Source organism: Penicillium chermesinum (genome assembly GCF_028974085.1).
Source record: "Penicillium chermesinum strain IBT 19713 chromosome Unknown utg000003l:1.0-5111272.0:1.0-5115320.0, whole genome shotgun sequence".
NCBI lineage: Eukaryota > Fungi > Ascomycota > Eurotiomycetes > Eurotiales > Aspergillaceae > Penicillium > Penicillium chermesinum.
The window spans coordinates 4,325,164-4,341,016 of record NW_026695313.1 but is presented as its reverse complement, the minus strand read 5'-3'; the positions used below and the strand labels follow the sequence as shown (position 1 = coordinate 4,341,016).

The following is a 15,853-nucleotide window of genomic DNA, read 5'->3' as shown; positions in this document are numbered from 1 at the left end:
TCTCCCCCGCGTGTAGTCGGAGCAAAAGACAGACGCAGGATCCGCGGAGCCGCGCGGTTACAGGGGACGTGCGAGAGGCGAAGAGAATGACATAAAAGAAATGAGATGATTATGAAAAAGAAGGAGTCAGAAGAATTGAGATAAACGGAGAGCGGGGGAGGAAGGGAAGAGAAAAGTTGAGTCAACCGATTGACTAAACGAATAATAATGGCAATTGTAACTATTTGGGGTAAAAGGGTTAAAAACGAGGTCAGGCGAGAGAGGGGTCCGCCTAGTATGTTTTGACTTTTTTTTTTTTCTTTTCTTTTTTTTCTCCTTTTCCCTCTTGTTCTCCAAACAGCAAATTTTCACCTCTAGGCGATGAGTGGCTACGACGGCACGGGTCCACCGCGGAACAACTGGTTGGCCACGTCGTTCTTCTAGACTGTGGGGAAGGAAAAACCTGCCAGAAGGATTTTTTCCGCGGAGATGTCCTCTTGGGGCGTGCTCTTGGCGCGCCCCGAGTACTTTGTACAAGAGGGGTTCAGGGATGCGACGTGCGACGGGCGATGGACTTGGTGTACAGTGTACTTCTGGACAACAAGCTACGAATTACGAACTCCAACTCCATGGCGTGAGAAGAAGGGCTGAATAGCCGATACCGGGGCGAAAGGTCCGCGCCATCCGCTTCCAGTCACCGAGTTTCATGCTCTTCCAAGGCTCCTCCAAGGGGGCAACACTTAGTCACGCTTCCCTAGGAGGCAGGTCGAAGGAGGATGCGATCACGCGGTCCGCCCTCTCACCTTATGATGCAATGCCGCAGTTGCGGACTCGTGTAATTGCACTTATCCGTACAAGTAGTAAGAGGACGGTTCCGGTCCCCATCACCCTTGGGGTCCTAGATCTACAAGGCCCATACAGTCCAATAGCCAGAACTGCACTCAGGGTTTCTTGTCAGATCAGATCTGAATCTCAATCTGGTCCAATAATTTACAATGGCCGAGGCGATCGGCAGTCGCTTCCCCGCCAAATAGTCACATGCCCCTCTCCTTCGGGCCTCCAACCAAACAGATGCCCTGCGGTTGCACGTCACTTCTTCCCCAGATCTAGACAACAATGTCCTCCCCTGGCCCCGACCACCAGGCATTATCGCCGGCAGTCCTTCCCGCCAAGGCTGAACAGGATGCGGCCAATACGCAACCTGCGAACTCTGCGCCGCCACAAGAGCCAGTGCAGCCCGCGCAGCCCAGGCCCACGGTTCACGACGAGGACTCGGACTCGGACCTAGATGAATTGGACGGTAAGCTCCCTGCCCTACTGCATACTCCGCTTGAAAGCGTCCTCTCCATACCTACAATGGCCTATGCTTTGCGCATTATATGCCTTCATTCCTTCTATGCTATGCTTCATTGGACCTCGGCATCACCACTATGCTACTGAAGAGCCAGAAAACTAACCTTACCCTACATCAGACGTCCTAGATGACTTCTCCAAACCCAAGCCAGCACCTGCGGCGCCCGCGGCGCCCGCGTCCACAGAACCAGCCCTAGGCCCCGCCGACTTCAACGAAGACGACTTCCTGAAGCAACTGGAAGCCGACATGGCAAATCTGATGGGTAACGCAGCCGGTGGTGCGCCCTCCGGCAGAAACGCCGCAGACCTGGCTTCAATGGAGCAGGGCGCAGACGCATTTGCCAAGCAGCTCGAAGAGAGCGGGATCCCACCGGGCGACTTCCTGAAGCAACTGCTCGCCGACGTAATGAATGAGGAGAGCAGCGTGAAGGGCAGCTCGGCTCCAGCGGGGACTGGATCGGCGGCTGCTTCGGCAGCTGCGGCCGCAGCATCCAGTGTCGCAGGACATGGGGCCGAACAGGCCTCTGATTTCAATGATGCAATTCAGCGGACGATGGAGCGCATGAAGGCATCTGGTGATAAGGCAACGGAAGCTGCTAGTACAGACGATGGGGATGATATGATTGCGCAGCTGCTGAAGGCTGTTGAGGCGGGGGCGTCGGGGGCCGGAGATGATGGAGACCTGAGTAAAATGTTTATGGGGATGATGGAGCAGTTGTCAAATAAAGAGATGCTGTATGAGCCGATGAAGGAGCTGGATGGCAAGTTCGGCCCTTGGATTGCGAAGAATAAGGCGGAAGGGACGGTTCCTGTGGAGGATATGGAGAGGTATGAGTCGCAGGCACGCATTGTCGGGCAGATTGTGAAAAAGTTCGAGGAACCGGGGTACTCGGATGAAGATTCCAAATGCCGCGAGTATGTGTGGGAGCGGATGCAAGAGGTATGTGCTTGTCAAGACGCTTTCTCCCATACTTTGGTTACTATGCTAATTTTCCCACTAGATGCAAGCTGCGGGCAGCCCACCGGGAAGAGCTTATCTCGAATCCACTCATGGGAGACCTTGGAGGTGCCGGTGCTGGTGCTGAAGGCGTACCCGATTGCCCCCAGCAGTAGGAATATATCGGGATTCTTCGAGATTTCACAAGATTTCCATATTCATCGGCTTGCTTGTACTTTACATACCCCAGACGTCCGATACCCTGATCTATTCACAAGTGCTTCGCCATTTCCAATATTCACAGGTATTCATCGATAGATTTCCAAACCACATGTAGTAACCCACATACCCATCCCAATAACGCCACGCCCAATGCAATCAATGAATCAACATAATTATCCTGAACAAGCCACACAGATCACGACATGTCTATATCCTGAGACTGGCCAGTCCCCTGTTGATTCTGCAGCGCCATGAAGAGATCATCATACTCATCATCCCCGAATGACGAATTCGTCTCCGCATGGCCCATAGTCTCCAAAATCGCATTCTCCATAGCCTGCTCCTGCGAGGTATACTCGTCAAGAGCGCGAAGATCCGCCTCGTCTACAACAACGCCGTTAGCCCGATTTCCCCGCATCTCATGACTCGCAGCACAAACTTACCAGGAATCATGCCACCCTCCTCAATATCCACGTCCCTCACCACATCCATGTCCCGCGCCATGGACTCCTCCCACCGCCTCTTTTCGGCCAAATAGTCCAGACGCATCATCTGCTCCCCGCGCGCCTCGAACCGGCTCGAGTCGCGCTCGTCCTTCACGCGGTTCAGAAACATCTTCCTCGTCTTCGAGCGTGCGAGAGACGCGGAGCTCTTCATGGGGTTCGCGATCTGCGCCGCGAAGCGATCCGCGTACTTGCCGCGTGTTGATGGCGAGGGCGAGCCAGGAGACATCTGGCTAGCTGCATGGGAGGGCATGAAGGGCGAGGAGGCAGGGCCGAAGATCTGAGTGGGCTGCTGGGTTTGCATCTTTGGGGGCTCGGTGTGGATGGCGAAGGTGGGGAATGTTACGGGCGTGCAGTGCGCATTCTCGTCGATGCCGGACTTGGTCCCCTGGGAGGGCGATCCCATTGCCCATGGGGGTGTGGCGATATTGGCGCTGCGGAGGCCGAGGGGGAGGGCCGTGATGGTGTGTAGTGGCCTGTTTGGCGGAAGGGTGTTGCTGGGGTGGAGGGGGGTTGTGAAGCGAACATTGTGGTTGAGATTGAGCTGGGTGGGTGTGGGTTTCCGTGGTTCGTTTGCGGAAGGTTGTTTCTTGGGCGATTCTCCAAGTTCGACGAAAATGGATGTGGGCCGCTTTGCGGATGCTAAGGGTTGTAGATTTGGGATCTAGACAGGAATCCCTGGGTCGCGATGTTTTTGAAGAGGGGCGAAGGCTGGGAGGATGTGTCGATCTGACCGCGACGCGCATTCCGCCACGTGAGAGGAAGCGCGTCGGGATGGGGGAATGTGGACCGAGATGATCTTAATTTGGCGTTCGATCTTATCTTATTCTGGCAAAACATGATTCTCGATCTCTGCAACTTAAATAGTCTGGATGGAAAATAATAAGCGACTTTCTATGTGGGACGGAGTTACAAACTTAACCTAGCCAAAGATGGAGTTGTTTTGATATAGCAAAGCGGGCGTTTATAGGAAGTCCAGGGAAGACCGGGAGCCATACGCATCGGTCATAGGCGAAGATCTCCAGACATGTACTGGATGAAACAGTCCAAATCGACGATATATACTACGCTGGTCGTAAGACTAGAGAATGATTCAGATCAAACTTTTTTTTTCCATATCAAACACTTCAAACAATGTACACTTCGGCCAAACAAATAGGTTGACAGGTCCTCAAAATAAAGGATTATTAAATAACATGATATTGATGGGGCGGCGCCACAACATGGGGAATCAAAAAGAGATGAGGCAGTTTGTGGGCGTTCCGGGAGAGCCCGAAGGATACCGAAAGGATGAAAGCCGCGAAGCGTGTTGTGATTGGTAAAGAATGTCGAGGTTGTCGAATCTTGATCGTTCAAATGAGTGAAATGATGTAGCCGTGTCTATGATGTCGAAATGAGTGGAAGTGCATTTGAGCACAATAATGATACCGAAAACCAGAGATGAAACAAGAATAGACAAATGTTCGCCTGCCTCGCCCAAAGCGCCTGAGAAATTGCGTGATGATCGTACAGAGGTTTTTACACTTTCGAAAACCTAGATCAAACGAAAGTTAAGAGGACACAGTCCGTTCTTAGAAATTCGATGAAGCGTTGATGGGGCCAGGGTTGTGGTACTGGTCCAGAGTGTTCCTGAACGGGGTTCCGCCAACTGGGCTTGGAGCCTTCTCGTGAGGGTTGGAGCCCACAGCAGTACCACCCATCAGATCGTCTTGCTCATCATTCAACTGCTCCTTGCGCTTCTTCTGGATACGCCAGATCACGACACCGAGGACACCGAGGACGATAGCACCACCGACACCGACAACAACACCGATGACAACTTTCTTGCTGCTGTCCGACAGACCACCGCCGCCGGAAGAGCTGCTGTTGTCAGAGTTGAGAGATGCGTCGGCAGTGGGAGTAGAAGTGGTCTTGATTTCGGTTGGCTGAGGGGTGCCACTGATAGTGACCTCCGAGGTGATGGTATGAACAACAGGAGTTGCGGTAGTGTGGGGTTTATCTGTTGAAGTGGTGCTTTTACTATCTTCAGAAGAAGTGGTCTTTGAAGGCTCCGAAGTAGTGGTAGACGGAGCTACAGAGTCGGAGGTGGTTGTTTGGGGAGCAGGAGTAGTGGTGGGCTCGTCGGAGGAGGACGAAGAGGATGAGGTGGTGGAAGAGGTGCTAGTGGTTGAGTCAACACTGGTGGTAGTGGGAGCCGCCGAGGTGGTGGGTGCTTCAGAGGTCGTGGGAGCAGCACTGGAGGTAGGCGGGGCCTGTGAAGTAGTGGGAGCATCTTCAGATGATGTAGGAGATGCGCCAGCAACATCCGATACGGCACTGGAGAGATTGTCGCTCAGGCCCTGAGCAGCGACCGCCGTCGCTAACAGGGCGTGGACGAGTACTGAGAGGTTAAGGAGACGCATGGCGAATATAAAACCTCGAACTTTCTTTATTCGAAGGTGTTGGAGCCCTGATAGATGCAGGGACAGAAACGATCGTGGGGAAAAGGAACGAACGACAGGAATGCTTGGAGAGAAAAGAGAAAGGAGTAGGGAAGAATCGGCCTCTTTGGGTGGATTCGTAGTTGCCGTGGGCGCTAACTGGTTTAGGGGTTAGCGCCGCCCTAGTTTCAGGTAGTGCCTTTTTAGGCCGCCATCCTTGTTGCTTTTTGGTCTCCACAAGTCTCAAAGAACTTCTTGAAAAAAATGCTTCTAGAGGGCTGCTGGTGGTACAAAATGCGATGTTGATGTTAACACCTGTTCACACCTCCAAGTCGAGCCCTACAGCTTTGACAAGCCCTTCTCGTCTTTCCCCCAAGCCCTACCGACAACCAGGGCAGGGCTCGGCTCGGTTGCGAAGGCCCCATCGAGGCCTGACTAGCCTTTCCAGCCATTCGTAAGCGTCGCCCCTCGCACCGGGCCATATTTAGCAACGCCTGCAGGGCCACCCTACATGACACTGTTGTCACGATCGCCCATGTGGTAGCGTTGGACTGCTACCATCTTGACGCTGACCATGGCTGTGCAGGTGATCATTCCAGTCATCAGATTGGCCTTAATGTAATCGGTCGCCTTCGCCAAGGCCACCCAGCTCGTAATTCAAGGCGGCGCACGGTACTTACAGCGAATATTGGCACTAGAAACATCGCACAAGTACACCGATCCCAGAATGGCACCCCAGGGCTGGACCCATGATCTATCTCCAAAAGGGCTGTGTGAGTGGGTTGTTTTGTACCTGGTTCGGACGACCCGAGGACACATCAACTGCAGAGCCGGTTAGCCGGGGGGTTCTACGGCGTTTACGGGGTCTGCATCTACCATAGCGAATCCCAGCCTACATCCCAGCCCTATCAGCAATTTCTATCCTGCAGAGTTCAAATAGTAGCGTATATTTCGTACCTGTGAATCCCTAGCCCCAGCAGAATGCTCAGAATGCTGGGGCTTCTCTGATGATTCTCTATCCCCCAAGAGCCTCCCGAGGTCGGCCTGGAGGCTGCGGCTTTAATCTGATTCGTTCCAAATATTTACGCCCTTGACAGAGCCAATACTACTAGCCATAAGTCAGACTTTGACTTCAAATCCACGTTAAAAACACCAATAATCGAAGAACCCCTTTTGCCAGATACAAAGTAATCGATCTATGTGTTCGATACGCTTCCCCCTTTTGTTATAATCCCATTTACGTACGTACGAAGCTCTGCGAACACGTCACTTCTACCATCGGAAACAAACGGAGTGTTTCAAAAGATCTTGGCGGATGCTCACGGCTAGAGGATATGGCAATCAAACCGAGCAGAATCTGATGCGCAATTAAAAATTCATATTGTGGGTATCAAGGGGTTACTTTGCGTGGAGTCACACAATTGCCAAAGGGCCTGAGGACAAAGAAAAAGCAAATCAGAATTTCTCCGTCGGCTTCCCCTTAAGCTGGTTCTTGAACTCATCCTTGAAATGACTGAAGAACCTCTGGAACCGATCTCCTAATTCATCAGGTACATCAGCGCCGGCCCAGCGGGGACTTTGAAGCGCGATAGCTTACCGTGGCCTGGAAGGGAGGTTCGGCTTTCTTCCATTGGAATTCCATGGCGATGATACTGCACGCGTTGATGGATATGTCCAACCATTTTATGAAAGGTTGGACTCCGCAATAGCTGGGCATGGTTAGTGGAGCGCCTCATAGCCCGACTAAGGCATTGTACATACGCGGTTGTGCAGCCATGTCGCGCCTGGGCGGTGTTAATCACCTAACCTCTCCAGTATAAGAGAGAGCAGCTTACCTTGCGCGCTCAGGAGGAGTTGGATCACTCTGAAAAGCATGTCGGCATGAGGAAAACTGACAGCCAGCTAATCGCTGAGGCGGAAAAGCGGAGGGGATCTCCAGACTTGGGAAAAGTCCAGCTCTTACTAAGCCCCACACCAATGGCCTAGGTGCTTCCACGCTTTAGGAATCGCCTTTTTGCTCTTCTTTTCTCAACTGGGAACAGCGCTTATCGCTCATCTTTTCCTAGCTCTTCATGACCACCGTTAGCCAAAGCTAACTTGAGTGGCCCGGCTAATCTACCACCGCTTCCTGTCCGCGATGGCGGGCACGCCGCAGACACGAGTGGCTAGGATTCTTACATACTGTTTGCACGACCTACAAGCCCCACCACCATGACCAAGGGCTGCTATACGTGCCGGCGCCGTCGCATCATCTGCGACAATGGCCAGCCGACCTGTCGAAAATGCAGAGATGCAGGGAAAGAATGCCTAGGCTACCAAAAGCCTCTGGTGTGGGTCAAGGGTGGTGTCGCCAGCCGGGGGAAGATGATGGGTCGCAGTTTTGACGACGCGGAGAAGTCCATGAAAAAGTCTAGAGATCGGCCATCAGAGCCAGAGCCAGAGCCAGAGCCAGAGACCACACACGGCTCCAGTGCTTCAAACAACACAGATCTCCTCCTCGCGTCCGAGTCCCCCGATACGATTTCTCCAAGCTCCAGTTATCAGAAGAGCCCCGAGGCGGATGCTTGGATCCAGGAATCATTGGACATGTTGGAAGCTGAAGAGATTGGCCCAACTGAAGCTTCTATATATCCCGGGCCGGCAAATAATTTGGAGGCACATGGACAATTAGTCCAAGTATCGCGGAATCACCCTTTCGATTATGTTCCAGCGCCATGGGGCTTGGTAGATCCTACAATGAAAGATTTCAGTCCGCTTACTAGGTTTTACCTTTCACACTGTATGTTTAACATGCTTCCTCGGTTGGACCACCCCGCTAATATCTCTCGATGCAGACAATCAATGTATCACCAATGAACTTCTGGTATATCCTCAAACCAAGAATCCGTGGCGAGATATAATGGCTTTGGTCGGCTATTCACCACTAATAACTAATACCCTGTGTGCTATGGGGGCTGTACATTATTCTTTGATGTCAAGCTCAGATCCATCGGTCTTGCCCTGGTCATCTCATAATCCCCTGACGGCCGATTCGCTTCTATCTACTGAGGAAATTGAGAATATGATTCTCCCATCAAACTCTCGTCGGCCACCTTCGAGGGCTTACCAAGACTTTTTGGAATTCAAACAGCGCACTCTATCCGAATTATCCAGGGATCTCATGAACCCAGCTACGCAGAACGATGATATCAATTTGGCGGCTATTGTTCTTCTCGCTCTGCTTGACGTGTTCGAGTCTGGGAGCGGCGCGTGGAGCTATCATATCGAGGGCTTAAAGAAACTACTCAGAGACCGACCTGGAAACAAAATCGGCCGAGGCATACTCCAAGGACTCGAGGAGTTCGCTATCGAAGGCTGTGTAATGTAAGTATCCCAAGCCGTTTTGAGTTTTCTATCGAACGTTGCGACTAACTAGGAACTCAGCATGGAAATCATGGGTTCAACACTTGCTCGCCCGGGCGCACTCTCCAGGCCCTTCTTGCCCGCCTCGGGCGCATCAATGCTCAAGCGCCTCGAAGAGACCTCCTGGGTAGGCTGTCCAGCCTTCCTACTCGAAGTAATTTTCTTCATCCACACTCTGTGGTACCCAGAGTCCGAAATACTATCCTCAACACCCAGACCTGCAACCCTCTCAACGACCATGCAACACGGCCAACCGCTTACACGTGAATCCTTCGCGGCTCTTTTACATAGCATTCGCACCTTTGACCCCGTCTCCTGGTCCCACGAGATGCAAGCTTACTTTTACCTTGACGACCTCTCGTCTCGCATCGCACTAGCTAGTGCCTACCAGGCGGCCGTCTACCTATACACCAGCCGAGTGCTCTCCCGCGCACGCGAGGGCTTCTCACCCCCGTGGAAGGAAATCAACCTCCCAGACGATCATTCTATAATAGCCAATGACCTCATCGCGCGCATCTGTTCTATACCGCGCTCTGACCCACACTTCAAGTGCCTCATCTGGCCCACTTTCATCGCCGGCGTCGAGTGCCGTCGGCTAGCTCAACGTGCGTTGGTGCTGGAGCAACTGGGCGCTTTGTACAAGGCTGTTACAAGCGTCAATGTACGGAATGCTGCTTGGGTGCTCAGGCTTATGTGGCAGAAGCAAGACCTCCGGCGACGGGAGAATATGCTGTTTGCGATCGTCGATGACCAAGATACGGACGTGTCCGGGGGTCAAGCTGATGAGGAGACATTTGATTCATCATTTGATTGGGTGGATGAACTAGATGCTTCTCGGCTGGATTGGCTATTTATCTAATCCTGTTGTGATACTCCGAGGCTGGCAGGGATTTCTTATGGTTACGAGAATATCAGGCGTGTACGACGCGGACTAGTGCTATCTGATTCATATTTTCTGTAGTATATCTTCTTCATAGTTATTATGTGGGCCACTGTCTATTTTGCCGCGTTGTCTGTACAAATGAAACGGGCCCAATATTCGGCCCAAGGTATTTGCTATTTTGTCTTCTTCGCTTTCCTTTTCATCTTGTCCCTTGCGGATAGCCCTGTGTAGTGTGTTTAGCTGGATAGTGAGGGCCAAAACTCATACCCACGAGCAACGAACTAATATATCACCGGCCTCAAAGGGCCATCGGTGTAACATAAACTACAGGTACTAGTGCTAGTAAAACGAATCTCGACCGGGTTTATTTTAGCGATGATAGATACCATTTCGGCCTTAAGACTCGATCTCCGACTTCGACTATGACTCAGCAACTTCGAAGACCGGACTTCTTCCTTCGGCCCAGCTGTGGAGAAACTTGCCCTCGTCTGCAAGGCCTGGTTGGACTCACCGGCCCGCCGCTGATCTCATATCCAAAGCTTAGCGTTAAGGCCGCTAATATCTCGTTACGGATATACGGGCTTCTACTTAAGCAAATCGGCCATCGGTCACCGTCTTTCGGTCACCGTCTTGTGGGCCGAGCCATGTAAGAGCATGAAGATCATGGTGGTAGAGAACGAGTCGACACAAAGATATAAGAACGAGCCCTGAACACTGTCAAACGAGGAATTGATTCAAATCATCAGGTACTCTAGATTCCAAAGTAACAACTTCATACGGAAAAGTTCAATATTTGCACACAGTATCATGTCTCTCTCCGGAAAGGTTATCCTTATCACTGGCTCTTCTCAAGGGATCGGCAAAGCCGTTGCTCTGCACCTCGCCAGTAAAGGTGCCAGTATCGTCATCAATTACAATTCCAATTCAGCCGAGGCCGATAAAGTGGTCAACGAGATCGGATCGGATCGAGCAATTGCCATCCAAGCCGACGCTGGAAACCTGGCCGACTTGGACCGTCTGGTCGATACCACCGTCGCTCGGTTTGGTAAGATTGATGTGGTTGTTCCCAATGCAGGCATCTTGCCTATGAGAGATCTGGAGAGCACCAGTGAAGAGGACTTCGATAAAACTTATAATTTGCTGGTGAAGGGGCCGTACTTCCTCGCCCAGGTAAAGCTCCATAAGGCCCAATTTTTCATGCCAGGGAGAAAACGGTGACTTACTTCCTCTTAGAAAGCAGTGAAGCATATGCCAGCAGGCGGCCGTGTCATCTTTGTTTCCAGCTCAGTTCTCAGCACCAGCTCCATCGGCCCCGCATACCTTCTTTATGGATCTGCGAAGGGTGCAATTGAGGGTATGACCCGTATCATGTCGAAGGACTTGGCGCGAAAGGGAATTTTGGTCAACGCTATTGCCCGGGGCCAACCAGAACAGAGCTCTTCTTGAAGGGCAAGTCAGAGCAAGTTCTCAAGACCGTTGCAGGATTCAGTCCTTTCAACCGCATCGGGGAGCCAAGTGAGATTGCTTCAGTCTTGGGATTCCTAGCAGGAGAGGACAGCAAATGGATGTCTGGCCAGATTGTCCGAGTCAATGGTGCTATGGCATAGAGTCATTACAAGCTGTCCCTGGAATATTCGCGCAATGTACATATTGTACAAATGGATGAAGAGAAGAGGACCCTGGGATTCCCAACAATCGGTGCTACTAGTGCTACTGGTACAGTTCTTGTGCTATGGCGTGCTTTGAACGATAGATGACAAATGGCTTTTGTAGCTGCCCACGTAGGACGTGTGTAGCTCCTGCGTTGTGCAGAAACCAATCAGCCCCACTTACTACTATCCCTTTTGAGTTAGAAGTTCTTAGGCAGAAACGCAGTACAATAAGCTACGAGTATCGGTAGACCATGTCCAAGCGACTTGTCGGGTACGAATGCTCAAGGTTCATTAGCAACATTCTCGAACCATCCATTGCTCGTCGAGGATCGGATAGAACCAATTGCCCTCAGCTCATCCAAGCCAAGTGGGGGGGGGGGTTGGTTACTTGGACGTGAGGACTCGGGAACAAGGCCCGGGCTCTCGGGAGAAGATTATAAATCCAGCCGCGGGGCTCCGCTATCTCAGTACTTCAAAGGTCTAGGACATGACATCAACCATTTAAACCCCCCCACACCTCAATGAGACGCCTTTTTTCACTTGCACAGCAACTGAAACCGACACCCATCATGTCTCGTCCAAACATCACTCTGTACACTGCGCAAACCCCCAATGGGATCAAGATCTCCATGGCTTTGGAGGAGCTTGGGTAAGCTCTCCCCGCCAATGTATGTTTAGCCGGCGCTCACCATTATACCAGCATCCCATACAAGTTCGAGAAGATCGACATCGCGAAGAACGTGCAGAAGGAAGAGTAAGTCTCCGGAGCTTGCCTCCATATCAGAAACAACATTAACCAGTTCTGTAGATGGTTCCTCAAAATCAACCCCAACGGCCGCATCCCGGCCTTAACAGATACTTTCGAAGATGGCCAAACAATTAATCTCTTCGAATCTGGCAGCATCCTGCAATACCTCGCCGACCAATATGATCCAGAGCACAAGATCTCCTACCCCAAGGGCACCCGCGAGTACTACGAGGTGAACAACTGGCTCTTCTTCCAGAACGCCGGCGTGGGCCCCATGCAGGGCCAAGCGAACCACTTCTCCCGCTACGCACCCGAGCGCATCGAGTACGGCGTGAACCGCTACGTGAATGAGACCCGCCGCCTGTACGGCGTGCTTGACAAGCACCTCTCACAGTCCAAGTCGGGATACCTGGTCGGCGACCACATCTCCATTGCGGATATTTCGCTGTGGGGATGGGTGGCGGCTGCTGGGTGGGCGGGAGTCGAGATTGAGGAATTTCCTCACTTGAAAGCTTGGGAGGACTTCATTGCGAAGAGGCCTGGTACTGAGAAGGGACGCCATGTGCCCTCCCCTCATACTATGAAAGATTTGATCAAGGATAAGGCTGCCGCGGATAAGCTTGCTGCTGAGTCTCGGGCTTGGATTCAGCAAGGTATGAAGGAGGATTCTAAGAAATAAGTATCTGAGATGGGTCCACATGAAGGCGGAAAAGTGAATATATCTACCAAATTGGACTCTTGTCTTGATAGTCAATAAATGATTGGCTACTAGTCGTGGCTGAAGCAAAGAATTATATTTGTTTTTCTTGCGGGTACACTTGGGCAGTGATGTTTGGGATTAATAACGGCGCCTTATTGAGCTATCGTATTCCTGTTCCTTGTCTCTACTAGCCTAAGCACGGGAAATCGTTCCTCCCCGCTTCTCAGGCTTGACTTACCGTTGAACTTTCGTAACTTCTTCTAATATCTGCCCCATCGAAGGGAGACTAGCACTTGCAGTATAACGACTACAATGAAGAAGTCTGCAAGCCAACCCGGAGATGCTTCGGCTCGGACGCCTTTGGCGCGCCTATGTCTCGAGTGATCTCTGCTGATAAAGCCCATGCTAAAGGCCCATAGGTGGATGCATAAGCCAAAAACGTATAACTAACTACTCCGTTAATTAGTTTTAAGAAGAATAAACTTGACCAATCAAAATATCACGTGCCATGCTATACAACTCCGCGGTAGATCAAAGAGAAGCCAAGCATATTCACCGCTTTACACGTGACTACCACTCCACTTTTCAGAGACACGCTTTTTTGCGAACTTCGCCTCCTTCGTAGAAGACGCTTTCTGTTTCCACTAACATCCTCCTTGGTCACCAAGAGCTATGGCCTGGCGTAATCAAGGTATTACGGGCTCTAACAACATCCCTTTGGGGCGTCGTCGCTTCGCTGGGGAGGACGAGGAGGACAGTCGGACCGCGACGCCTTCGTCCGTTCACGATGGCCCCAAACGCGGTCGCAGCCCTGCTCGAGGTAAGTTCGCGTCGCCCTTGTACTGTCTCACATTTCCTGACATCGCAATTGTATAGCAGACCCTACCAACGATGATTCTAAGCGCCGCAAGAAGCGCAACCGCTGGGGCGAATCGAATGAGAACAAAGCTGCCGGCTTGATGAGTCTGCCCACGTCGGTCATGGCCAGCTTCACCAGCGAGCAAATGGAAGCCTACACTTTGCACCTGCGCATTGAAGAGATCAGCCAGAAGCTTCGCATCAACGATGTCGTCCCTGCGGATGGTGATAGGTAAGTGCACACTCAATAGCTTGCTCGAATCCATTCCTAACTATCGAAACAGGTCGCCTTCCCCTGCGCCCCAATATGACAACTTTGGTCGACGTGTGAATACGCGCGAGTTCCGTTATCGTAAGCGACTGGAAGATGAGCGTCACAAGCTGGTTGAAAGGGCCATGAAGCATATTCCTAACTACCACCCGCCTTCCGAATACCGACGCCCCACCAAGACTCAGGAGAAGGTTTACGTTCCGGTGAACGACTATCCGGAGATTAACTTCAGTATGATAACTAACCCTCTAAGTCCTAACCATTCCCCCTTTATCCCCTTCCCTTTTGTGTCTGTCTGCTCGACTCGAGCTGAGATGTCCTCGGCCCGTTTCTTGCTAACCCTACTCACCATACTTAACGCTGCTTGATATTCAGAACTACAGGATGACTAACACTCAGCTTTTTGCTTTCTTTTTTAAGTTGGCTTACTCATAGGACCTCGTGGTAACACTTTGAAGAAGATGGAAACCGAGTCCGGTGCCAAAATCGCTATCCGTGGCAAAGGTTCCGTTAAGGAAGGCAAAGGCCGATCTGATGCTGCTCACTCTAGCAACCAGGAAGAAGACTTACATTGTCTGATCATGGCAGACACCGAGGAGAAGGTGAACAAGGCCAAAAAGCTAGTTCACAACGTCATCGAAACGGTATGAAACCCCGGATCGCTATAATTTCGTGCGAGCTACTAAACAAATCATAGGCTGCTTCTATTCCGGAGGGTCAAAATGAGCTCAAGCGAAACCAACTGCGTGAGCTCGCTGCCCTCAACGGTACCCTCCGTGATGATGAAAACCAAGCTTGTCAGAACTGTAAGCTCCTACCTTTCAAGTACGCCGGTTTGAGTTACATACTGATAATGAGTACAGGTGGTCAAATCGGACATCGTAAGTACGATTGTCCTGAGCAGCGCAACTTCACCGCGAACATCATTTGTCGCACTTGTGGCAATGCTGGACACATGGCTCGTGATTGTCCCGACCGCCAACGTGGTAGTGACTGGCGCAACAACCCTGCTGGCGGCCGTGGTCCTCGTGCTATCGGCACAGGGGGATGCCGTCGACCGTGAAATGGAGGTACGTCTCAATCATGACACCATCGGTCCCTTCTTAGGGTCTTATATTAACTATCTCTTTAGCAACTCATGAACGAATTGTCTGGTGGTGCGCCTGCTGATTATCCACCTCGTCGCATCGAGGCCGGTCCTGAAAATGACGGTTATGCCGACGATAATGATGCCAAGCCCTGGCAGCAGCGTGGTCCACCACCATCCAGCGATGTGGCTCCATGGCAATCACGTCGCGAGCATCGTCCCCGAGACGACTATGGCTCTCGTGACAATGGCTCTGGAGCTGCCCTTGGGCCCAGCGTGGTGGACCCGACTACGGCTATGGAGCTCAAGCCGCATACCCGGTTCCTGGTATGCCGGCTGCTGCTAATCCCTGGCAACAGACTCCCCCCTCCTCCTCCCTCTAGTGGGCAGGCCGCCTATGGGTATGGAGGATATGGTTACCCCGCTAGCATGGCTCCCCCGCCACCTGGGATGGCTCCTTCTCCTTGGCAGTCGTACGGTGCGCCTCCTGGTGTTCCTCCTGTTGCACCCCCTGGTGCTCCCTCCTGTTACACCCCCTGGTGCTCCTCCTGGTGCTCCTCCTGGCGCTCCCCCTGGGGCTCCTGTTGACGCCCCTCCACCCCCTCCTCCTCCTACCGATGGACCCCCACCTCCTCCTCCCAGTGATCAGCCACCCCCCCTCCCCCCCGCCTGCGTAAAGTCTTGTCACTTAGCTCGACTGGTCGCAGTCTCGTTAGCTACTTGCTTTTGCTTTCTCCGTGATACCGAAGGATCGGGTATTTTAGTTCTTAACATGATACGTTGCTATTATCCCTTGCTATTACTATCTCTTGCTATTGCTATGGTCTGCAGTTAATCC

General features: G+C 52.0%; 8 protein-coding genes across 8 annotated transcripts; 5 read left to right on the top strand and 3 right to left on the bottom strand.

Moving 5' to 3' along the window:
* Nucleotides 1-1,095: 1,095 nt before the first annotated feature.
* pex19 (putative peroxisomal membrane protein receptor Pex19) lies at nucleotides 1,096-2,445 on the top strand (the record flags this gene model as incomplete). The annotated part of the gene is made up of 3 exons (XM_058473889.1): nucleotides 1,096-1,279; nucleotides 1,452-2,272; nucleotides 2,341-2,445. The coding sequence occupies 3 exons, from the start codon at nucleotides 1,096-1,098 to the stop codon at nucleotides 2,443-2,445; spliced, it is 1,110 nt and encodes a 369-aa protein (XP_058332892.1).
* A 242-nt stretch (nucleotides 2,446-2,687) lies between these two features.
* On the bottom strand, nucleotides 2,688-3,634 carry N7468_004591 (uncharacterized protein; the record flags this gene model as incomplete). Its single annotated transcript, XM_058473888.1, has 2 exons — nucleotides 2,688-2,875; nucleotides 2,935-3,634. Coding segments are annotated over 2 exons (888 nt in total), but the record flags the coding sequence as incomplete, so codon positions are not given.
* A 931-nt stretch (nucleotides 3,635-4,565) lies between these two features.
* Nucleotides 4,566-5,396, bottom strand: midA (putative cell wall protein; the record flags this gene model as incomplete). The annotated part of the gene is made up of 1 exon (XM_058473887.1): nucleotides 4,566-5,396. One exon carries the CDS (start codon nucleotides 5,394-5,396, stop codon nucleotides 4,566-4,568), a length of 831 nt encoding a protein of 276 aa, XP_058332890.1.
* Nucleotides 5,397-6,869: 1,473 nt separating this feature from the next.
* On the bottom strand, nucleotides 6,870-7,289 carry N7468_004589 (uncharacterized protein; the record flags this gene model as incomplete). Its single annotated transcript, XM_058473886.1, has 4 exons — nucleotides 6,870-6,952; nucleotides 7,012-7,123; nucleotides 7,176-7,198; nucleotides 7,250-7,289. 4 exons carry the CDS (start codon nucleotides 7,287-7,289, stop codon nucleotides 6,870-6,872), a joined length of 258 nt encoding a protein of 85 aa, XP_058332889.1.
* A 336-nt stretch (nucleotides 7,290-7,625) lies between these two features.
* N7468_004588 (Zn(II)2Cys6 transcription factor) lies at nucleotides 7,626-9,675 on the top strand (the record flags this gene model as incomplete). Its single annotated transcript, XM_058473885.1, has 3 exons — nucleotides 7,626-8,193; nucleotides 8,249-8,777; nucleotides 8,838-9,675. 3 exons carry the CDS (start codon nucleotides 7,626-7,628, stop codon nucleotides 9,673-9,675), a joined length of 1,935 nt encoding a protein of 644 aa, XP_058332888.1.
* Nucleotides 9,676-10,506: 831 nt separating this feature from the next.
* N7468_004587 (putative oxidoreductase, short-chain dehydrogenase/reductase family) lies at nucleotides 10,507-11,306 on the top strand (the record flags this gene model as incomplete). Its single annotated transcript, XM_058473884.1, has 3 exons — nucleotides 10,507-10,869; nucleotides 10,933-11,100; nucleotides 11,148-11,306. 3 exons carry the CDS (start codon nucleotides 10,507-10,509, stop codon nucleotides 11,304-11,306), a joined length of 690 nt encoding a protein of 229 aa, XP_058332887.1.
* A 614-nt stretch (nucleotides 11,307-11,920) lies between these two features.
* Nucleotides 11,921-12,778, top strand: N7468_004586 (glutathione S-transferase family protein; the record flags this gene model as incomplete). The annotated part of the gene is made up of 3 exons (XM_058473883.1): nucleotides 11,921-12,000; nucleotides 12,052-12,105; nucleotides 12,160-12,778. The coding sequence occupies 3 exons, from the start codon at nucleotides 11,921-11,923 to the stop codon at nucleotides 12,776-12,778; spliced, it is 753 nt and encodes a 250-aa protein (XP_058332886.1).
* A 693-nt stretch (nucleotides 12,779-13,471) lies between these two features.
* On the top strand, nucleotides 13,472-15,688 carry bbp (putative zinc knuckle transcription factor/splicing factor MSL5/ZFM1; the record flags this gene model as incomplete). Its single annotated transcript, XM_058473882.1, has 8 exons — nucleotides 13,472-13,619; nucleotides 13,676-13,889; nucleotides 13,942-14,159; nucleotides 14,364-14,572; nucleotides 14,626-14,734; nucleotides 14,787-14,998; nucleotides 15,061-15,416; nucleotides 15,487-15,688. Coding segments are annotated over 8 exons (1,668 nt in total), but the record flags the coding sequence as incomplete, so codon positions are not given.
* Nucleotides 15,689-15,853: the final 165 nt, after the last annotated feature.